Source organism: Phocoena phocoena, chromosome 9 (genome assembly GCF_963924675.1).
Source record: "Phocoena phocoena chromosome 9, mPhoPho1.1, whole genome shotgun sequence".
In the NCBI taxonomy this organism is placed as follows: Eukaryota; Metazoa; Chordata; class Mammalia; order Artiodactyla; family Phocoenidae; genus Phocoena; species Phocoena phocoena.
This window is the reverse complement of record NC_089227.1, coordinates 18,281,555-18,306,837: the sequence shown is the minus strand read 5'-3', so window position 1 is coordinate 18,306,837 and position 25,283 is coordinate 18,281,555. Positions and strand designations below refer to the sequence as shown.

Sequence of the window (25,283 nt, the reverse complement as noted above, 5' to 3'; positions counted from 1 at the left end):
TGGCCTCTTAAGCACTGAATATAAGATATAGTTTATGAAATATTATTTATATACCAGATAGGAATTAGTCTAGTATACAATGTGAGATACACCTTTGCCTTGTTTGCATGTTTAGTATGTGTACTGTAAGGCAATTCACAAACAGAATGAAAGCTGCATATTAATTATACAGTTAAAAGAGAATGAATAATATATTGAAAGAGGGCAGTGTAGGGGATTGCTTTCTGCCTGTGTTCTTTATTAAATGCATTTATAGAGCATGTATGGAAAAAGTATGATTTATATTGTGGGGCCAAATCTTTCCTAATACAAATGTGGCCATTTTTATTGTGAGAAAATGATCAATTTGTAGGTAATTACAGAATGACTTTTTTTTTTTTTTTTTTTTTTGCGGTACACGGGCCTCTCACTTTTGTGGCCTCTTCCGTTGCGGAGCACAGGCTCCGGACGCGCGGGCTCAGCGGCCCTGGCTCATGGGCCCAGCTGCTCAGCGGCATGTGGGATCTTCCCGGACCGGGGCACGAACCCGTGTCCCCTGCATCGGCAGGCGGACTCTCAACCACTGCGCCACCAGGGAAGCCCCAGAATGACTATTTTTTAAAGAACGTTTCCGTTTTAGGAAATTAGTTTTTTTCTATTCCACATACAAGTATATGTTCTTTGGGCATAGTATCCTCTATTCAGTGGACACAGAAAGGATAACTGGTACCAGTTTCTATTATGCGACAACTATCAGAATTTTTGTGTTTTAATTTTCAAACTTAAAAATTTTTCTCTCTGTGTATATATAAATATATAAAACCTGGAAGCTTAAAAAGATCCTTAAATCATATCACCCCATCACCCATTCCCACAGATACATAAAGCTTTTGGAACTGTTTTCATAAGAAATGTTGATATAATTAACAAGTTGCCTCCTTTTTATTTCAAATACATAATCAGAAGATACTATAGTTGTGTTGATGCAGGATCCTGTGAAGCTACATAATTATTTCAAAATGTTTTTTAAAAAGAGAATTACATTTTATTACACTCATGTGGCTATATAATGTTATTATATGTTATATTTTTTTAAATATTGTACTGCTAAATTATAATATATCATTAATAAACTAATATAAAGTTTAGGAGGTACTTGATGATTGCTTATTGAGTGAATTAGTGTACTAGACCAAATTTATACTCACTTCTGAGGCTGTAAAGGGGAATTTATTTGATCACTTAATGTTCATCTAGTCTGAGTTCATCTAGATAGAGTTCATGCTATCTGTAGCATTTTATAGATAGGAAATTGAAGGTCTGGTTCAGGATCTATGAAGAATGGGTTTGCTAAGCTCTAGTCTGGTATTTTCATACTCAGTAACGTTTGCTCTTGGGTTATTGTGTCTCTAAAGTAAGACTTCAAGTCCAGCTTCCTTGTTACATATTTCTTTTCCTCTCATTACTAAGTTTTAAAAAATCTTGGGTTTGTTTTACCTTTCCTGCGGAGTTAGGGATCTTGTAGTTTGCTTTTTTCTGTTCCTGCCAAGAGTTGGTTTTACACATCCAGTGCCTCTCAGTTCAAACTAGCCGCATTTCAGGTGTTCAGTAGCACATGTCTAGAGGCTGCTGTATTGGATAGAGAAGTTCTAGACCAAATAACAAAGTACAGGCTCTCAGAAGAGAAAAGAACAATGAAGCCTAGGCTAGTTATAAAAATTCTAACTGAGATCATAATGATCTGTTTCTTTCTGAATAAGAAAGATAAAGATGTAAGTATGAGGTGTAGGTATTATTTTTAAATTATAGGTGAGGAAACTGAAGTCACAGAGCAGTTAAGTGGCAGAGGCAGAACTTATTGATGTGTTGATTTTAGGCTTATTTCTATTATAGCTCCTTTTTTAATACTGTTACAAAAAGTGATTTATATAACAACTGATTTATTTTGATATATGGTTCATGTAAGTAGTAGCTTTAGTTTTAGGAGTAGTAAATTCAGTATAATATATGACTGCATGTAACAAAGGTATTCTCATCAGGTCTCTGCTCAAAGATAAGAAATATGAAAGAAAACCTAGACTCCATTACCACTAGATAGATAAGAAAGTGAGCCAGAGTTCGGCCATTTATTAGAATTGTGTGTTTTTTATCCTAATTGGTAGAAATTGACCTATTCTGTTGCTGCTTACCTATTTTACATCTGACATTCCATCTGAATTACTAAATTGGTTAAAGAAGCAAAGATGAGAAACCCTTCTGGAGCTGGGAAGTGGGAAGAGGTATAAATGGGGAGTGTTAAATGTACTCTTGCCTAGCCTTTTTAAAAAAGAAGAGCCAAATTACTTTTTCCTCTCAGAGACTGGGAACATGATTGCTAACATTGTATTCCTTTTAACATTATTATTACTACCAAATGTTCCGTTAGAAGTCTTTATAATGAGCTTTTATATAATTATGTGTATTTTTGGATGAGGTAGACAAATTAGTAAATGTGACATATCTAAGTTATAGGTGAATTATTTTGAAGGAGGACTTTTAGTACTATGCCTGGCAATACAGTAAATGCCTCTTTGTTGACTTGAGAGTACTAAAGAGAGAGATCTGGGTTTTCAGTTTTGTTTTGCCACTAACATACTTAATTACGGTAGACTTACTTATGGTAGACTTAAACCACTTAATTATGGTAGGCTTTTGTGTCTTCATTTGAAAAACAGGGTTTGGATTGAAGTATTAATGTGACTCTTTTTGACTCCAAATTTCTGAGATTCAGTACATTTTTACTATCTATATTTTGTTTATAGTATTTGATACTAAGTTATTTCAGTGTCACTAGAGCCACCTGCTGACAGAATTGATTAATTTGTTGAAGTGTTTGGTTGCCTTTAGTCTGAATTTCTGTAATTGAAGATACTAAAATGTTTTGTGTATAATGAAATGTTTTCAATAGCTTTTTACTTGTTCATGTTCCACTAGTACTTAACATTTCTGCTTATGATTTCTTTACACTTAATCTACTATCAAAAAGCTAATACTTCCTGCTGCTCTTAAAGTGTTGATTTGCTTATCCTAATTTGGAAGTGCTTTCATTTAAATGTGATTTTGTTTTAATATTCAAAAGCCTATTTTAAATTACTGTCTTAGCATTGTTTAGAACGGTTCTTAGAATGACATTGAATTTCTCATTTGCTTTATACTTAATAATAAACACATTTTTTCTCTAATTTTTTTCCCACTTGTGATACTGATTACAGAGCTCACTGCGTTCATAGAGTTGTCTGTAACGTAGTGTGTAATACCTCTTCATAACCCCAGCAAAAAGTTGGGCAGGTATTATTCCCATTTTGCAAAAGAAATGCAGCTCAAGGAGATAACAGACTTAATTAACTAAGGCCATAGTTAATAAAAAAAGCCATAGTTAATAAAAAATAAGAGAGTTAAACCCAAGGCTGCTTGGCTCCAGATCCATTTTGCCACATAGATCCAAAGAGCTACGTTTTGTTAACAGATGAGTTAAATGAAGTAAAATGCCACATGTGATAAACTGAGGGCAATTGTCACACCAAACCTCTCCATTTAAAAACATTTCTTGTATACTATTGTAGTTTGTGTAATTTTAATGTATCTTTAAAAAATAATAGGTTATAACAAGGACGATAGACATGTTTTGATCACAGATCTGAAGGAGCATACTTGAGAACTCATGGAGATCTTTCACATTCATTACTATAACAATTAGGGAGCTAGTCTATCCATGTGCAGTTACTGATACCCAAGTGTCCGTTATTGAATGTTTTAAACATTAAAAGGAAAATTAGAGGTTTCACCTAAAACAGTGGTATAAGCTTCTCATTAAAATCCAACTATATTTTGTAGGTTTATACAGGGAAGAAATTAAATTTTTGATGAGGAAGAAGGAAGTCATAAAAGTCCAATTTCAGGAGGAATCAGAGCTAATTTTGATCAATCATGAGTAAAGTGTAAAGATCTTGAAAAGGTGAGAAGGGATGAGAACCAGAGGGCAAGTGGAAGAATAGGACTGTAATAAAAAGAGTGACATTTTTCCATTTTACAAGAGAAAAACAGAATTTGAATATAAATACAAGATTTTAGATAATGGAGTTGTGTTCCCAGTACCTAAAACAGTAGCTGGTATATAATAAACCCTCAATAAATATTTACTGATAAATTAATAAGAAATTCCTGTTGAGTTCTTGTTACATTTTCAAAGAAAGTTATACCACTGAACTAGTAGTACTTGCTTAAGCCATTGAAACTAGAGAAAAAGGGTACTCTTTATTACAGTCAGTTCTTTCCCAGAATTTGCTCTCTCTAAACAAGCAGTTGGCAAACAAGGATCCCTGAGCCAAATCCAGCCTGCTGCCTGACTTTTGAGTATAAAGTTTTATTAAAACTCAGTCATGGGGCTTCTCTGATGGCGCAGTGCTTAAGAATCCACCGGCCAGTGCAGGGGACACGGGTTCGATCCGTCGTCCAGGAAGATCCCACATGCCGCAGAGCAGCTAAGCCCGTGTGCCACAACTACTGAGCCTGCACTCTAGAGCCCGCGAACCACAACAACTGAAGCCAGCGAGCCACAACTACTGAAGCCTGTGTGCCTGGAGGCTCTGCTCCGCCACAAGAGAAGCCACCACAATGAGAAGCCTGTGCACAGCAACAAAGACCCAGTGCAGTCATACAAACAAACAAAACTCAGTCATGGACTTCCCTGGTGGCGCAGTGCTTAAGAATCTGCATAAATTAATTAATTAATTAAAAAAAAAAAACTCAGTCACGGACTTCCCTGGTGGTGCAGTGGTTAAGAATCTGCCTGCCAATGCAGGGGACACGAGTTTGAGCCCTGGTCTTGGAAGATCCCACATGCTGTGGAGCAACTAAGCCCACGTGCCACAACTACTTAGCCTGTGCTCTAGAGCCCACAGGCCACATCTACTGAGCCCACGCACCACAACTACTGAAGTCCGCATGCCTAGAGCCTGTGCTGTGCAACAAGAGAAGCCACTGCTATGAGAGGCCCGCACAATGCAACGAAGAGTAGCCCCCACTCACTGCAACTAGAGAAAGCCTGCACGCAACAAAGACCCATTGCAGCCAAAAATAAAAAATAAATAAGTTTATTTTTAAAAGTCATGCCCAATTATTTAAATATGTTTTCTGGCTTTCCAGGTACAATAGAGCTGAGTAGTTGCAACAGAAACCGTGTTGTTCCAAGCCTTAAATATATTTAATCTCTGGTCCTTTACAGAAGAGGTTTGCTGGCCCCAGCTCTAAATTTAATTTTAAATTCCAAAATCTGGGACGTGAGAAAGGATTTTCTACAACAAACATGTACTTTATAGTCATGACACATCTAAATTAAGAGGTCTAGTAATGTGGAGAGCTATTTGGGTGGAGCTAATGAGATAGAATTAGGTTAAGGCTGATTTGGAAGTCATGAACACTTAGGAAATGGTGAAAGCTACAGTACTAGTGGCTGGAAACCTCCAGTACAGTTTACAAAGTGTAGACACCTAGAAAACAAAAATATTTAAGAAACAGGAGAAGAAACATTTAAAAAGGAGATTAAGGCATGAAAAGAAAACCAGATGGAAAACAGTTCGGTGGTTTCTCAAAACGTTAAACATAGAATTACCTTATGACCCAGGAATTCTACTCCTAAGTATATACCCAAAAGAACTGAAATCAAGGGCTCAAAACAGGTACTTGAATACCAATATTCACAACAGCATTACTCATAATAGCCAAAAGGTGGAAACATCACAAATGTCTATCAACAGATGAACGGATAAACAAAATGTGGTACATCTATACAGTGGAATATTATTCAGCCATAAAAAGGAATAGAATTCTGAAACATGCTACAAATGGATGAACCCTGAAAACATTAAGTAAACCAGACACAAAAGGATAAATATTTTATAATTCCATTTATATAAAGTGTCTAGAATGGGCAAATAGAGACAGGCGGTAAAATAGAGGTTACCAGGTGCTTGGGCCTGGAGGAGGTAAGAGGTTTAATGAGTACAAAGTGTCTGGGAGGATGAAAAAGTTTGGAAGCAGACAGTAGTAAGTCATGAATCATATGGCTTGAAGGTCTCTTGGTTAACCCCAAAGCTTATTATACACAAATGATTGTGCTCATATCTTAGCTAATTCTATTTCATTTGTTTAGGAGAGGTAGAACTAAAGGTACAAATTTTTTACAGCCTCTTTGTGGTAGATAGATACACGGGACTATAGAACTGAACAAAATGTCCCTTATATGTAAAAAAAAAAAAAAAAAGTCTTTAAACAGCTAGTCTGATTTCAATGAGTTGGATGCTGTAGTTCTTTAAAGTAACAGTTCTGGTTAGTGCCTATTTCAGGAAGGTGGCAAATACTAAAAAGGCATTAGGAAACTAGCAGAATTAAAATAGTGACAAGAGGGAAACTGAAATTTACTACATTATTTGAGTGACTGAGTACTCACCATGATAGAATATATTAGGACAGAATGTATCAATAGAAGTAGGAAGGATATAAAGTTCTCCAGTATAAGATTTTTAACCAGTTATGGTATTTTAACTAGGAAATTTTAAATCATATTGTCTTTAACCGAGGAAGGCTTAAATTCCCAGATCATACGGTTAAGAGTAGGAGTTTAAAATGTAATTATATTTTCTCAACTTTAGAGTGTATGTAAAGGTCTCTTTTTGGAAGCTTTTTAGTAATGTGCTGTAGATCAAAAACAGGCCCTTGAAGCTGACTCGAGCTTTGTGTGGCTAAACAGCCAAGTAGAAAGTTTCTTTCAGAATTCAGAACTGTCTTAAATGGAAAAGTCGACTCAAAGAAGTTTGGCATGACATGTAACAACTAGAAATTAAGTGGATGAAAAGATAATTTGATGCGTATTTGGCAAATGACACCAAGTTTAGTAAGGTTTTAAAAACACATTATAAGAAGGAAGCCTGCTAGAGTATTAATGGAAACTTCTTGTTGGTGGTGTAATTGATAGATCCAGGGATTATCAAGAATTAAGTCTTCTTTCAGTAATAAAATATTTTAAAGTCATTTATTTCCACATTGTCATTGAAAGTAGCTAAGTTTCAAATGAATCTAACAGTGGTTAATGTGCCCTGTGTTCTGTACCTAATAAAAAGTTAATGTAGGTAAATCATCAAGGTGGGTTGGTCCTGTACTTAGTATTGAAGGAATTCAAGAATAAAATTGCAGAATTCTTAGTTATAATAGCAAGTTGCATAGTTTCATATCCCTTTCTTCAATAAAAAGGTTACCAGTTTGGACCCTGGGCACACTACACTCATGAGGATCACTTGGAAACTAGACGGGGTACATGTGTTTTTCAGTGAAGCAAAGACCTGAGCAAAGGTAACTTACCAGTAAGGAGGAGTTTTGGAGAGGTAGCACTTTTTACATGTTCTCATCAGGTTCAGAACTTCTAAACCTACTGAATCTGGGAGAATTATTCACAGATTGCTCCACCTCACATTTGAAGCCCTTAGCTTTATTTTGCCATGCTGCTGCTCTGATCTTTCCTGTGGGAGAAACAAACCATTAGTGGCTCTGTATAGTTTTTCAGGATAAAGATCATATTCCTTAGCTGGATACCCAAGGTACTTCTTGAACTGTTCCTTGCCTGACTTATCTGCCCTCATCTCTGGCCCCTTCTCTATACCTTTAACTCTTTGTGCTCTGAATTTTAGCAGTTCTTTTTAATCTGTGCTTCCTAAACTACAGTGAATGTAGATTGAGGTGCTTATTACAATATAGATTTGTGAGCCTGATCTTAAAAATGTTTGATTCATTTGGTTAAGTAGAGTTGTAAGAAATTGTAACATGCACTACTGATGATTGTGGTGCTGGTGGTCTGTTGAGCATGCTTAGAGAAACATGCTTAAACACTTCTTGCTGTTGATATCTCTGATTCCCTGTGTGCCTTCTGTCTGGAATATCTTCTCCATCTCTTCCACCTCTATTTCTTGGGCTTGTTAACTTATTCTTTAGAACTTACTTAAACTATTATGAATTATTATGAATGGCCCCTGTGTGTGCCTCTTATAGCACTATTGTAATCATTGATGTACTTGTTTGTCTTCCCCATACATCAGTTTCTTGAGAAGGGCCGCTGTTACTTCTTTATTTTTTGATTTCCAGCATCTCAGTCTCTTCTACTTAGTGTGTGCTCAGATGTTTATTGAATGAGTGAAAACTGTATTATCATAAGTTCCTTGAAGGCAGAGACAGTGTCTTATCTTTATAACTCTCATAGTCCCTGGCAAACATTAGGCCCTCAGTATTTGTTTAATCAGTGCTATTCAAACTGAGGTCTGTGGTTATAATCCCTAGGGAGCTCTGTGAGCTCGCTGAAATTTTAAAATTTTACTATATTAATTTTGAGATAGGTAAAAAGAGTATGTTTAGAATTATTCCGGTTGACTACCACTTAATACCAAATATTGCCATGAGATTTCAAATGCAAGGGCTTGAATTTGAGTTCGATGGTGTTGGTACACAGATCACTTAAAGATCTAATTTAATGTAATCTTTTTCTAAATCCAAATCTACAAAGAAAAATCCCCCTCCTTCTATTATGGGGATTTGTATATTTGATTTTGAGAAACAGCTAAATAAATAAACACTGTCTTGAAGTCTGACTGACCTCTCCATACTCCTTAAAGATTCTACAGGCCATTTTTCCTACCTTTTGCATATGCATGAGATATTGTCTTTCTCCATCATTACTGCTTTTTTTTTTTTTTTTTTTTGTGGTACGCCGGCCTCTCACTGCTGTGGCCCCTCGCGCTGCGGATCACAGGCTCCGGATGCGCAGGCTCAGTGTCCATGGCTCACGGGCCCAGCCGCTCTACGGCACGCGGGATCCTCCCAGACCAGGGCACGAACCCGTGTCCCCTGCATCGGCAGGCGGACTCTCAACCACTGCGCCACCAGAGAAGCGCCATCATTACTGCTTTTTTTTAAATTAAATTTTTTCAGTAGAAGATTTACCTCGTTTAACATTCAAATGTTGAAATTCCTGCATATCTTTCAGAAGCATTCTCACATCTAATGAAGCCTCATGATGTCACTCCTTATCTTTCCTGTTACTCAGGTAGATATGTCTTTCTCTTGAACCCTGCAGAATCTAGAGCCTAGAGCGTTGACCTTTTGCAGCTCCTACAAGGAGGTCTTTTTAAGTTCAACTAAACATTCAGACTTACAAGACTGTCGTAGGCCATACTTGGCATTAGTCTACATGGTAAATAGGATAGGAGCCATAGCTTATCAGAGGTTAGCATCACGTGTTCCTCTCTGTGTGTCTATGAAGGAGTACAGTCAGCCATCCAGGAGTTATTGTCTTGGGTTGTCAGGTGACTGGTCAGGGACAAGGACTTAAGATCCACATTGGGCAGATGTGAGGGTGTTCCCTAATTTAGAAGCCCCATGCACCTCAGAAGCCAATATTTCTTGTAACAACCATAGGCAGAACTTCCAGTTTCCCTTCCCGGAGTCACTGCATCTTGGGGAAGTTCACATCTGTGGCATCCTCATCAAGTTATTTATAATTTTCCCAGTCCAGATACAATTAATTTACCAACCAAGGATCATTTTTATTAATGTACCTAGCGGTATAGCAAATTAGCTATCAGGTTTGCAGGGGATCAGAGGCAGAAAGTTGACCAAAGATCAAGGTCTCATGCATAAGAGGAAAGTTTTTTTTTAAGCATTTACTCATATCTTTCTTAGGGCATTACCCTATTTTTGCCTTGTATGGGGGTTTTTGTATACCTGTCTCTTTTTGCTAACCCTGCCATTCCTTCCACGATCAGAAACTCTGAGGAGAGGGGTGTGAGTAGGTTTTATATATCTTTCTATCCTGTCTAGAATCTAACAAGTTACTTTACATATTGAACATCATCATAGAGCTATTTGTTGATTTACGGTTTGTGTGCTCCTTTGATTGTAAGGTAAATACACACAAGAAAAACCCAGAAAAATACTGTAAGTGGGATTTATCATAGATTTATAGATCAATAGATTTATCATCTATTTATCATAGATGGAAACAAAGTATAGGAATAAACTTTCTGGATGGAGTGGTCTAAACTGTGGTGTCCTCCTCCAGCATTATTAGGGTTGCTCTGTTTTAATGTCTATATGACTTCTTTGGAATAGGGACTGTATAATGATATCTCCAGATTCATTCTTTCATGTACTGAAAGCTTATGTTAAGGATGATAAGATATAGATTTGAGAGGACTGTGAGTCAGCAGAAAATGGCAAATGCTTCACTATAAGCAGGGACAGAAATATCAATACTAAGATAAGATCATTTCTTGACTTTGTATAGTAAAGTATGTCAGGAGAGTCCAGCAAAGTGATGATCATCATGAGATTATCATCTCTTTGTACAGGATATATTATACTCATGGCTGTCGTACCCTGCCTTTCTGTCTGCCACATATTATTGAAGAAATAAATCGTCACCAGGGCTTAAGGGGCATGTTATGAAGATTGTTCATAAGTTTGAGACCCGTGTGTTGGGAAATATGATAGTTCAGTGGAGGTAGGAGTGAACCTACCTGTATGGATAGGTTCTTAGTCACTTAACATTAAAACATAAAAACTAGGGGGTGCCTTTAAGAGTTTAAAGAGAGGAATCAAATAAAATATTCCCATACAAAATTTTTGAATAAAATAGTCACTTCTCTTTAAGGAGCTCACATACTGCTCCTTGGTTTAACATGTTGGATATTCTTTTCTTTTCTTTTCTTTTTTTTTTTGGCTGCGCCCCATGGCATATGGTATCTTAGTTCCTTGACCAGGAATCGAACCTGCATTCCCTGCATTGGAAGCACGGAGTCTTAACCACTGGATTGCCAGGGAAGTCCCAACATGTTGGATATTAGATTGTGTGAAAAATGTATCTAATACATTGTATCAGATTGTGTTAATCTACATAAACCTTACATATGTATACTGTATTAAGTGTTCCACCAAAATTAGCTTCATTTTTCATTGACATGCTTAAGCCTTAACATACCTCTATATAGCTCTTCTAAAAACCTTTTAAACCAAAAACTTTAGAAATATTCATTTTAAAACAGTCTAAACATTTAAAAAATCTCTGCTGCCAGTGATAGTGATTCCTTGCTTATTAGCTTTTGTGTTGAAATTAGGAATGTTTTAAGCAATGATTGGAATTAAAACTAGAACATTAATCTCATTCTGTAGTTATACCATTTTCTATTTCCTATTTTGTTTGTGGTAAATAACCTTTACTATAGTAATTGGTCCTTGCCTCCTGGAGTGTATAATGTCATTAAAAGAGATAAGGAAAGTAAATATGGAAAACTGATGTATGTATATTGCTTTGTGTGTTCACGTTGGATTAGTAATACATATGTGTATATATATATATATATATATATATATATATATGCACACACACACACACACACACAGTGTAGCAATAAAACATTTTCCTGGTTAATGTTCTGAATCACCGACCTAGAATTTTAAAACTTTATTATATCAATATTACATGTTCATGATTACTGATTACATTTCTTGGTATAAAGTTTAGTCTTTTGCTATGTAAAAAACTCAGTGGTATATATGGACTCAACTCTAAGAAAATATGTATTAAAAATCTGCTTTACAAAAGGATAGCAAAGGCACTTATTTCAACCTAATTTAGGGAGTTATGGGACTGTACTTTAAAAATAAACTTTATGGGGCTTCCCTGGTGGCGCAGTGGTTAAGAATCTGCCTGCCAATGAAGGGACCTGTGTTCGATCCCTGGTCCGGGAAGATCCCACATTCTGCGGAGCAGGTAAGCCTGTGCGCCACAACTACTGAGCCTGCACTCTAGAGCCCATGAGCCACAACTACAGAGCCTGCATGCTGCAACTACTGAAGCTCGCATGCCTAGAGCCCGTGCTCTGCAACAAGAGAAGCCACCGCAATGAGAAGCCCGCGCACCGCGACAAAGAGTAGCCCCCACTCGCGGCAAGTAGAGAAAGCCCGGGAGCAGCAGCCAAGACCCAACACAGCCAAAAATAAAAATAAAATAAATAAATTTATAAAATAAATAAATAAAAATAAACTTTATAAGGAGTTTAGCACATATTTAGAGCTCAATAAATATTTACTAAGTGATTTAAATATCAATAAGGTTTTGGTACCTTGCAACTTTAGTGATTTATTTAAAATAGGTCTAGTTAAACTTACACTTAGAACTTTACTGGAATTGAATTATTGTGGAGTTAAGGTTAAAAGCAACTTCAGTCTGAATATTCATAGTTAGAGAGGCATTTCTGAATACATGAGTATGTTACACATTTATAATACATTACAGTTGAGAAAAATACATTTTCACATCCTCTGTGTCATTTGAGTTTCATCCATATTTCTGGAGAGGGTGAAGCAGGTATATTTATCCCCACTTTACAAATAAAAAGCTCAGGTTCAGAAAGGTGCATACTGTACCTGTACCCCTTTAATGGCCAGCATTAGACATGTAAGTCCCAATTTCATGTTCTTCCTACTGGATAAAACTTGTTAATTTTGATGGAGTTTGGGAGAGAAAATAATAAATGCATATGGGAAGATGGTTGACAGCATACGAAAATATTACATGAAAAGTAATAAATTAACAGTACAGCAAATAAGTGCTGTAGGAATCTAGGATTTATAAAATTACGAGTTGAAGCAGTCACAAAAGTGCTCCTTAAGGAGTACCTGAAGTGAGCCTTGAGGACTGTGTTGAAATTAAGAAGTAAGGGTTAAGAGAGATTCCCCAGATAGAGGCTTAGAAATAGATGGCGAGGACGTCTTCCTGAGTTGGGAGGAAGTATACCATTCTTATAGTTACCTATTTTATATAGGACAGTATATGTAAGATAAAAGGCTTGGGGAACTTAAAAAAAAAAAACTTTTTAGTAGGGAAATACAAAAATATGTACAGTAGTAGGGAGAATAGTATAATAATCTCAGGTGGCCATTACTCAGCTTCAGCAGTATTCAGAGTTTTGCCAGTCTTGTTTCACGTATCCCATAGTTTTAAAGATTTTTTTTTTTTTGGCGGTACACGGGCCTCTCACTGTAGTGGTCTCTCCTCTTGCGGAGCACAGGCTCCGGATGCGCAGGCTCAGTGGCCATGGCTCACGGGCCCAGCCGCTCCGCGGCATGTGGGATCTTCCCAGACCGGGGCACGAACCCGTGTCCCCTGCATCGGCAGGCAGACTCTCAACCACTGCGCCACCAGCGAAGCCCTAAAGAATTTTGAAGCATATCCTCACATCAGTTTAACTATGTATACTTCAGTATGCACCACTAACAGAGAAGGATTTTTTTTTAAACCACAATACTATTATCTCATATAGCAAAATTAATACTTTCTTAATATAAAATACCCAGTTCATCTTCAGATTTCTTTCACTTGTCTCAAAACTGTCTTTTTGTAATTGGTGTGTTCAAATTGGCTCCAGACAAGATCCACCCATTGTATTTGATTGAAATGTCTCTTGAATCATTTTTTTATCTGGAACAACACTTTAAATTGTGTTTTTCCTCATACTGTATAAGAAACTGGATCATTTGGCCTACAGAAGTTTCAGTATTCTGTATTTGGCTCTTTTCTTCCTTTTGGCATCATGTAATATTCCACTTTCCCCATATTTCTGATAAACTGATATTTAGATAAAGAGATATGATTAGCTTCAGATTTGTTTTTTCTTCCCTCTTTCATATTTCTTTTTTCAACATGAGACTTTTTATGTGGGACTTTATATTTTCTGTTGCATAATATTAAAAGAAGCACAGAAAAGCTTAGTTGTCTAACTTCCAGTGATGTTAAGAATGATCAAGAAGTTCAGGTGTTGTCAGCCTTATCTGTCCATCATCTTTAAATTTTCAAGGTTTTAGCATCCATGGTTATCTGTTGCCGAAATCCATTATCTCTCGAAGGTAGCAGATTGGTAACTTTTCTAATCTGATCATTCCTTCTGCATTTATTAGCTTTTAGAGAATTTCTAAAAGAAGCAATCAGTATTGACTTAGTTAATAAGAGAGCATACTTCTTATTTCAGTTTTAGAGCCAGTTGCTTATTAGAATCTCTTTTTCTGCATTTGAGTTTCTCTACCTATGGGAAACAGAATTCAAAGTTTTGAAAACTATAATTCAGGCCATATTGATCATTTGACCATATCTTATTGCTTATACATTAGGATTACTTTAATTACCTGTTTTTTTTTTTTTTTAACATTTTGAATTACCAAACTAGAGAATGATTATCCTTTAGGAAGTTTCACATGGATAAAGATCATCTTTTTGACAATGATCAACGTTTCAGTGATTTAAGAACACATACAAAACAATATATGAATACAAATAATCACACTCTCTTTGAAAAGTGACATCACAGTTATGTAAATGAAATCTTATTTGCAGGATGAACACAGCACCATGGTTTATGTTTCGATACATAATTATTTATAGACATAGTATACTAATGTAGTTTCTGTATGGTAAATGTTATACCTGTGTATTAACTCGGCATTTATGTGACAATATAAATTGGCTAAACAGAGCCCTGAAGCAACTATTTACACAGAAACTTACTATTACATATTATCTCTTTAGCCCTGCAGTTAAAAATTTACTAAAGCTTTATGGTAACATTATAGGAGATTTTGAGGAAAACTCCTGTAACCATAATACAGTGATTTTTGTTACCATGAGTTTTTGCTGTGCTGTTGTCCATGTGTAAATATGGTAGGTTGCTCAGATTTAATCATTTTCTATTCATTGGACATTTAAATGATTTCTACTCATATCTAGCTTTATGAATAGTGTTAAAAAGAACATCTCAATTCTTCAGGTCGTTATTTAGTGGGAATTACTTTCTTAGGATAAATTTCCAAAAATGGGGTTACCGGATCTAAAGGATGTTTGACTTGGTATTTGTCACAAAGTTGTTTTCAGATTCACTGTGTGTTTTGAGGATGTTTAGCACCATGGGACTTCTTAGGGAACATTTCTAAGGATGTCTGGTGTCCTTTTTTCTGGTTTTTTTTGGCTTTTTTTGTTTTTCTTTTTAATACTATCTTACAGTTTGGAAAAATCCTTAAAATATGTCAACCCTTTTTTTTAACAATTGTTACCTTCTTTTTAAAATTACTTTTATTAAGTAGCAGCATTAGAAATGAGGATCTTGATGAAGTATTTCTGCCTTCTTGCATTGCCAACTTGTTAGTATTTACAACTTTAATTTTTTATTTTTTAATATTAAAGTATAGTTGATTTACAGTGTTGTGCTAATTTCTGCTGTACAGCAAAGTGACTCAGTTATATACATTCTTTTTTATTTTCTTTTCCATTATGGTTTATCCTAGGAGATTGGATATAGTCTGTGTCCTATGCATTAAGACCATGTTGTTTATCCATTCTAAATGTAATAGTTTTCATCTACTAACCCCAAACTTTCAGTCCATCCCTCTCCCTCCCCCCTCCCCCTTGGCAACCACAAGTCTGTTCTCTATGTCTATGAGTCTGTTTCTGTTTTGTAGATAGGTTCATTTGTGCAATATTTTAGATTCCACATATAAGTGATATCATATGGTATTTGTCTTTCTCTTTCTGACTTACTTCACTTAGTATGATAATCTCTAGTTGTATCCAAGTTGCTGCAAATGGCATTATTTCATTCTTTTTTTTTTACGGCTGAGTAGTATTCCATTGTATATATGTACCACATCTTATTTGTTCATCTGTTGATGGACATTTAGGTTGTTTCTGTGTCTTGGCTATTGTGAATAGTGCTGTATAGCTTTAATTTGAATCATGAGGTTATGCAAAGGATTTGTGGCTTGTTTACATGCTTGAATTTATCTGTATTCACTGAAAGTCTTATTTTTTTAATTCCCAACCATTATCTACTCCAAAATACAAATTTCTTGCCACACTCTAAATCCCTAAGAGTGAATCTTTCTATAATGGCCACAATTCCTACAATCTTGCTTTAATAATAGGTCAGGGATTGCTAAAACCCCATTTCTTCCCTCTATGTATTTTTAAATTTTATTTATTTATTTATTTATTTTGCGGTACGCGGGCCTCTCACTGCTGTGGCCTCTCCCGTTGCGGAGCACAGGCTCCGGACGCGCAGGCTTAGTGGCCATGGCTCACGGGCCCACCCGCTCTGCGGCATGCGGGATCTTCCCGGACCGGGGCACGAACCCAGGTCCCCTGCATCGGCAGGTGGAATCTCAACCACTGAGCCACCAGGGAAGCCCCCCTCTATGTATTTTTAAAAGAATTCTAAAGGAATCAATATTGTAGTCAAAGGTAGTTTGGCAGTATGTATTGATTTTATGTGCATTTACCCTTTTGTTCAGCATTTCTGCCTCCAGGAATCCATGTTGTAGAAATACTGCCAAGTAAGCAGAAAACAGTGTATAGAAGGGTGTACAATTTCAGTGATACCTTTAACACTGAAAAACAGAAACAATTTAAACATCTACCAAAAGGGAATTTGTTAAATAAACTATGGTACATTCATATAATGAAATAATCTGTTATTACCAAAAATAAGGTAGGTATGTGTTGACAGTGAAAGATTGGAAAAGCAAATTGTGAGTACATATTGTACCTTCTCATTTTTTTTTTAAAAAAACAACTGTTAGATGTATTTATGGATAGACAAATTTAGAGGGGGATACATGGCATCTTAACATGGGTGTATCAGGTATGGATGAAGACATGATCTTTTCACTTTCTTACATACTTCTGTTTTAAAGTTTGTACAATGAGCATGTGTTAAGTTTGGAATTAAGAAACACATTTTTTAAAAAAGATTAAGCAAGTAAAATTTTAACATAACAGCATAGATAATAGGTGAGTACTGGTTTTCTAAATATTCAGAACATTTTGGAGAGTCTTCTTTTGTAATCTTCAGAACCACTTGACCTCAGTTTGTGCCTCTTCTCTCTACTGATTTTAGCACACTGGATCCCAAGCAGCAGTCACTTAGAGCAAAACTGAGACTTTGTGCAGGGGATGAGTGGAGGGGGGCAGTATATCAGGAAGTAATTGACAGTAGAAATTTGACCAATTAGATTGTAACTGCATTAAGAAGCCTTAAACCATGAAGAGTGCAAGTAGTTTTGAATAAGAAGTAGCATAAGGTTTATGAAAAAATCATCTCAAAGGATGACGTTGGTAAGAATAAAGGCACAGAAATGAGTCATGTTGTGTGTGTGCAAGGGAGAAATTAATTTCAGTGTGAATTGCCCTCAGAAGTAGGTTCACTACCACATTGATCAATAGGAATTATCAGGCTAGGGCTCAGGAGGATTGATATAAGTGAAGAATTTGGGAAAGTGATGAATGTAAAATGCTAAGCCAGGGAATTTATGAGTCCACCAGAGCGGGTGAGTTGTTACTCTCAGTTGTATCAGTGGTTGGTCAGGTCATCATCATTTGGCCATTATCAGGCCAGACTGCTGATCTTACACTACCATAGGCTGCTAGTTACATTTTTTTCATAAGCAAACTTTGGTTCATTGTGAGGTTTCCTGTTCCTTAGGTTTTCTGATATTTCCAAGGCTTTGTTATATCTTGACACACTAACACATACATGAAGCTTTGACATTGAAATGTATACTTCACATTCAAATTGGGGTCCATATGGATTCAGTATGTCCTTAGTCTTGTTTAAATTATTTCTACCACTTTTCTCCATCCTGTGCATAGTGTCCCCAGTGCCACTGAGTATATTAAGTAATGTTTAATCTCTACTAATTTTTTTTAATGATAGGAAAACTATATCTGAACTTGAAGGGGGGACATTTATTGTACTTAATTAAAAGTTTGTTTTAATGACACAGATTCTAAATAGGATATATCATGTCCACAGGGTGTCTTTGTTTTAGACATTTTAAAGACATTTTATTTGATAGCCAATAAAATAAGTGCTTATAATTTTAAATAGATTGAAAGGAAAAAAATCAATGCAATTCTCTTTGATGCAACTTTTTTCCCTCCAGACCAGAATCTGTAGAAGCTAGCCCTGTGGTAGTTGAGAAATCCAACAGTTATCCCCACCAGTTATATACCAGCAGCTCGCATCATTCACACAGTTACATTGGTCTGCCCTATGCGGTAAGTGTCACACATTTCTCTGGAAGGGTATGTTTTATATCTGTATATAAATCTCTATATATTTTATATATCTAGAGGTTGAAAGTTGATGTGTGTGGTGTTGTGCCTAAAACTGAATATTTTAAAAGCAGACTTGTTTTATACTATCTAAACAATTAGGTATGTAATTTGTAGTTTAGTTTTTTCATTGATCTAATTATATTTATTCAAGGGATTAAAATTCTATAAGAGGAATTCTCTAGAAGTTTTTATATTATTATTATTTTGCTTTTTATGCTATTAATAGTTTAGTATTATAATTCTTTACCTTCTTTATAAAAAGACTGTAGATAGAATTGTACTATCTACTGTTGATTCTAAATTATATAGTAATTATATAGTTACCATTTATTTAGCACTTATATGTCAGGCTCTGTGCTAAGCATTTTTGCGTACATTATCTAATTTCATCTTCAAAAACAACCTAATAAGATAGGTACAACCTAATAAGATAGGTATAATTTTCATCCCCATTTTGTAGCTGAGAAAATGAAAGCTTGTCTAAGCTAACTTATTCAATGTTGCCAAAACTTTAAAAATCCCTATTTTATACTTTATAGTGATAATACGTCTTTTGTAATTGTTTTTGTTATTCTTTAGCCTCCAGTTTCCTGAGTTTTTTTTTTTTTTAACCACTATTCTCACATCTTGCATTGTGAAGGTGACCAAGTTTCTATATCTGGTTTCACCAAGTCATTATTTTAAAGGTATTAAGGAAGAAGTAGGCCAATTTCATCTCTCTCAAATATTTAAATTAAGGATTGAATTTTATTTAAGTTGCTTAGTTTATATTTTTATTGAAATTACATTGTGATGTATTTGTGATTAATTACCCAGGACCATAATTATGGTGCTCGTCCTCCTCCAACACCTCCGGCTTCCCCTCCTCCATCAGTTCTTATTAGCAAAAATGAAGTAGGCATATTTACCACTCCTAATTTTGATGAAACTTCCAGTGCTACTACAATCAGCACATCTGAGGATGGAAGTTATGGTACTGATGTAACCAGGTGCATATGTGGTTTTACACATGATGATGGATACATGATCTGTTGTGACAAATGCAGGTAAAATGTTTCATGCCATTTGCTTATTTTTCTAGAATGCTGCTAACCTTTGTGATTGCTAATGTTGGAAAAAATAAAGTGACTTTTGAAGGAATTGATAAATGCATTTTTTAAGTGATACTTTTGCAACTGTCAGTGCACTCTCTTTTGCTCCTAGGAAATGCCCCTATGGGAAAAAAGCTATCCTAGAGTTTTTCTTAGAAATCCTCGTTGTTAATTGAGTAATAGGCAATCAGTTCTGAACTTTATTCATACAGAATCACATCTCTCTTTTTACTCATTTGGTAGTAATACAACTACATAAAGTAGACAAGACAGAAATGAGAGGAGAATTGAGTCCTGTGTATTTCCTTTGGAATTATTTGTGCTGTATAGTCAACTATGATTTTCCAGTTTGGGGGAATTATACATTTTGATTGATGTTTGTTTGACCTGACTCTCTCACCTCCTTTTGACTTGAACCTTGCAGCACTCTGGAGTCTCCTTGAACCAGAACCACAGTCTCCCCTCCCCCAACCCTGGTTCAACCAACAAGAAAGGCCTCCTCCCCTAGAGAAGGTGTGATTGGGAGAGAAAGTGGGGTTTTGTTTTCTTTCTTTTTTTTTTTTTTTTCCCCTGGTGGGAGGGAGTTGGGGAGGATGGAGAGGGAACAGTAGGATTTCAACCTGAAAGTTACTGAGTCCATCCCCTGCATAGGCTGGGAAGCAGAGAGTATTTAAGCAATGTACTGTAGAGGATAAGAAAGTTTGATAGTTTACAGAATGTCCTGGATCTGGTCTTAAGGCATAACTTCATCATTTTATTTGAAATAGTACCCATATTTGAATGTGAATGTAAAAATGCATTGTTGAGCCACATAGAAATTACTTTGCATTATTTGTAATCTTGTTCCCATCTATTAAGTTAGGTGATTAGGAGTGGGATGTTATTGATATAAACAGGCAGTTAGGTTATATATGAAAAAGTTGATTTACCTTTGCCACAAAGGGGGAAGATTATTCTTAAGTGGAATGTGAAATTTGATGAGGTTTTTTGTTTGTTTGTTTTTGCGGTACGCGGGCCTCTCACTGTTGTGGCCTCTCCCGTTGCGGAGCACAGGCTCCGGACACGTAGCCTCAGCGGCCGTGGCTCACGGGCCCAGCCGCTTCGCGGCATGTGGGATCTTCCCGGACCAGGGCACGAACCCACGTCCCCTGCATCGGCAGGCGGACTCTCAACCACTGCGCCACCAGGGAAGCCCATTGATGTTATTTTTATGGGAAGTTGTAATATTAATGCTTTGAGTTAATTTTCATAATAAAAATACATTGTGATGATTTTTAAAATTTAAAAATAAACTTATGGTACATACTAATTACCATAAGCAATCACCTCAGTGAGCTTATTCAGGAGGTGAATTTAAAAACTAAGAAAATAACTTCTCTGATAACTTGTTTTCCTCATTATTTTTTAATTAGCTACTTATTAGCAAATCTGAATTCATATTTTAACCAATCATATAAAATAGCTTTCTCATTGCTGATTTTGTCTTATGTGATAAATTACATACCATTGGACAATATTTTTATTTTAATGCATAATCTAAAGTGTTTTTGTTTTGATTAATTACAATGATCTATATATAATATAGAATTATATCTATTAGAAAAGAGTGAAATAGTCCTTAGGACTTATACCTATCTACAAATTCTTGAGGGGCCAGTTCACGTATTTTGGATTATTCAAGGTATTTGCTTTTTAGCAACTGCTCTATTTGTTGAATTTATTTTTTGTTATTCTACTTTTCTACTGCTTAACCTGTAGTATACTACAAGGCTTAATCTTTTTTCCTCTATTCTTGTTTTCATTGCCTCTATATATTTTCATGTACCTACTGCCCATACTCATCTCTTTCAAGTTTGACATCTAGAGCTCTGATTATTTATTCATTTTCTAGTTTTATTTCTTCTGTGGTCTGCATGACATTATTACTTAGCCCCCAGATTTAACCTAATTTGTTATTCTGACTCTCCATGTCAGGTGTTCTGCTTTTCTTTTGAACTTTTTCCCCTACATCTTTGATACATAGTCCATTACCTTTCACATTTACCAGTTCTCGTCCCAACATACTCAGTTAAGAAGTAAAGAGCAAGATCATAGCAGTTAACTCAGTAGCTATATATTAAAAGTAGCTCATTATTATATAAGGAATAATTAAGACTATCTTTAGAAACAGGCATATATATCAACTTTAGACCAATTAAAGTCTTGGCAATAAAATGCAAAATAATAGCATTGAGAAATTTGCCTCAGGTTGGTCCATGTATCACGTTAAAAATAGAGTTCATAATAGGTTTAGTCTCTATCTTCATGAAATGACTCTTGGATTCTTTAACTTCATCTTCTCTGCCATCATTCTAGTTCTTTCCATTGTTCTTTAACTTAGATCTGGAATGTTGGAAAAGCCTCTTAGTTGATTTTTATGCCTCCAGTTTCTTAACTTCTTTGAATTAACACTGTATACCATCAAAGCAACCTCTAGTTGTTACCTGTTGCCAATTAGAGGAATGCTCTGCAAATCCTGACATTCCAGGTTGTATGTAATCTGACTGCATTTTACTAATTCAGTTTTATCCCCCTCTGTTTCTCAAAATGAACATTCTTCTTCAGATATATTAACTGCCTTCTGGCTGTTGCTCCCAGTATCTGTCTACTTGAGAAAATGTTGCTATAATGAGGTCTTTTCTTCCTAATTTCCCAAGTGAGGTTCTCTTCAAGTCTCCGTTATTCTTCAGGATTCTTTTTCCATTAATTCCAAGCATTGTGGACATCTCCAGTTTGTGACTTCTAATTATATTTGTAACGTATACCTTTTACATTGTAAAATTATATTTGCTTTAGAAATTTATATCATATATATAATATCCTATATTTGTCCTCTTATTTTTGCATCTCGAAGTTTTATCTTCCCGAGGACATATTTCTATGAATTCTTCGTATTACCTTTTACACTGCTAAACTCAAAGTAGACACTTATTAACTGATAGTTAAATGGAATATCAAATCTTAATTTAAGGATGATTTTAATAATATTTTATATGTTCTGCTTTTCTTTTTTTTTTCCTTTTTAAAGTGTTTGGCAACATATTGACTGCATGGGGATTGACAGGCAGCATATTCCTGATACATATCTTTGTGAACGTTGTCAGCCTAGGTAAGTTGTACATACAATAAAATTGCCAGTCATTTTACTGAGGTAATCTTTAGTTATTAGAAATTTATGTATGAATTCTAGATTAAACAATTAATGGATACTGTATTTCATCGAATCTAAGATGGAAGAAGTTTCCTTTTTATGGTTTGTTTGGTATTTTTCTTTTTCCACTCTGACATCTCTAAAATCAAGAAGAATCTTTCCATTGATAGCGTGTCATGGTTTATTTTCTAGGGTTTTTAATGATGCATGAAATAATAGTGCCTTTTTTAAGTGATGACATCTTTTTTTCAGTGGACTGCACATTATGTTATAAAGTTACTAGAAGGACATTTCGTTAGTTACAGAATTTTGCAGGGCTTTTACTGTCATTCTGCTTGTTGGCAGTAATGTGTTTTCTTCCCATTTCTTTTTTGTGCTTTTTAAAAAAAATCTTTTTTAATGGACATTTCAAACCTATATAAAAGTAATAGTGTAATGAACCTGCATGTTTCCACCACCCAGCTTCAACAATTGTCAATAATCTTTTTTCATTTACATTGCTGTGTCTTTTTCTCCTTCACATATTGTTTTAATGCAAATCCCAAATATATTATTTCATTCATATGTATCCTTATGTATTTCAGTATGTATGTATTTGTGTATTTCAGTATGTATCTATAAAAGAATTTTTTAACAAAAATCTATAACCACAAAACGATTATTATATTGATACATGCAACAAAATCTGTTACATCCAGCCATTCTTAAAGTATTGATTGGTTGCTATACATCTCTTAAGTCTCTAGTAATCTAAAGCTACACCCCTTACCCAACCAACCCCAGTCTCCTTTGCAGTGTGTTTCTTTAAGGGACTGAATTGTTTATTTATCCTGGTGAGTTTGCCAATTGCATTATCATGGTTTAACAGATTTCTCTCTATAGATATTTCTGTAAATAGGTGTGTGATTAGATTTAGGTCTAATCTAGATGTGATTAGATTAGATTTTTTTTTTTTTTTAGGGGAGGGTTAGACTTTCATACACTGTGTTCTATCAGGTGACACATCTTATAATATATGAATGGGACCCATTGATGGTTATTTTTAAGATCCATTAATTTATTAGGGGTTGCAAATTAGTGACATGTTAATTCTATTGCTTATCACTTATTAGCTGGACTATTTCTGTAGAAAACTTCCCCATATTAACTGTTCCGTTCTCTTAAGGTATATTTCACTGAGGAAAGGCAGGATAAATGCTTGTTGATTTGTAGCCTTTATCAGTTTTTAGAATAGTGAAAAGAATTCTAAGTGTCATTATGAAGTCAGGGATTTAAACATATTGGATATCAGTCTGTTGCAGTTATTCCTTTCTTTTTAAATATTTATTTATTTGGTTGCATAGGGTCTTAGTTATGGCAGGCGGGCTCCTTAGTTGCGGCATGTGGGCTCCTTAGTTGTGGCATGTGGGCTGCTTAGTTGTGGCTCATGGGCTTGTTAGTTGCAGCTCGCCAGCTCCTTAGTTGTGGCTTGTCAGCTCCTTAGTTGTGGCATGCAAACTCTTAGTTGCAGCATGCATGTGGGACCTAGTTTCTTGACCAGGGATCGAACTTGGGCCCCCTGCATTGGGAGCGTGGAGTCTTATCCACTGTACCACCAGGGGAGTCCCTTTTGTCTTCGTTGCTGTGTGTGGGCTTTCTCTAGTTGCGGCGAGTGGGGCCTACTCTTCGTTGTAGTGTGCGGGCTTCTCATTGCAGTGGCTTCTCTTGTTGCAGTGCACAGGCTCTAGGCACACGGGCTCAGTAGTTGCAACATGCGGGCCCTAGAGCACATGGACTTCAGTAGTTGCTGTGCGTGGACTCAGTAGTTGCTGTGCGTGGACTCAGTAGTTGCAGCACACGGGCTCAGTAGTTGTAGCGTGCAGGCTCAGTAGTTGTGGCTCGCGGGCTCTAGATTTCAGGCTCAGTAGTTGTGGCGCATGGGCTTAGTTGCTCTATGGCATGTGGGATCTTCCCAGACCAGGGATCGAACCCGTGTCCCCTGCATTGGCAGGCAGATTCTTAACCACTGTGCCTCCAGGGAAGTCCCCCTATTATCCTTATTTATGTTGAAATTTTGTCCCATTTTTGGTCAATGGGAACCACTTTGAGTTGGCTTTGCGGTCCTTTTGACAATACCCTAGTAGTACTTGCTGGCTTTGTGCAATCTAATACGACAAGATGTCTCGGGCTTATCTCATACTTCTGTGCCCCGCGCTCAGAATTGGTTTTCAAGACCAGAATCTGAGACCTAGTAATGCTCCTTCCTCCGGAACTACTCAACGTTGCTAGGTCTTTTTAGTAGACGAACCTAGTCTACTAGAAGTTTTGTCTGTTTGTTTATTTTTAAGATAAAATACATGAGTTTATACAGATAATTGCAGTTTAAATTTAGGAATACAGTTGACCTTTGAACAACATAGGTTTGAACTGTGCATGTCCACTTATGCATGGAATTTTTTCAATAGTAAATACTACAGAACTACACACACTGCATTTCGGCACCCCAGCCCTTACGTTGTTCAGAGGTCAGCTGTACAAGGTTTTCATTTAACTGTTTCTGTATTCCATCTGTGTGTCTCTTTATCCTAGTTCTCAACAACACATACAGTAGTGTAATTAGAGTATCATGTAATTTGCTCAACTGCTTAATCCCATAGAAGAATGTAACAGTCTCAGAGTAACAGTACCAACAATAGCACCTGTAACAATATGATTATGTAAAACACTTCAGACCTTTTTTTTCCTGTAAGATATTTTCTACAGGGATGTATAGTTAATTTTTTGTGTTTAAAGTCTCTTGAAA

The 25,283-nt window shown here is 35.9% G+C and overlaps 1 protein-coding gene across 1 annotated transcript in view; it reads left to right on the top strand.

Moving 5' to 3' along the window:
- The window catches only part of KMT2E (lysine methyltransferase 2E (inactive)), a 70,458-nt gene that overhangs the window by 1,373 nt on the left and 43,802 nt on the right, over positions 1–25,283 (top strand). Inside the window, exons 2-4 of the mRNA XM_065883745.1 lie at positions 18,046–18,160; positions 19,037–19,266; positions 22,379–22,459. Coding sequence (XP_065739817.1) covers positions 18,046–18,160; positions 19,037–19,266; positions 22,379–22,459 — 426 coding nt within the window. The remainder of the gene's footprint in view (positions 1–18,045; positions 18,161–19,036; positions 19,267–22,378; positions 22,460–25,283) is intronic.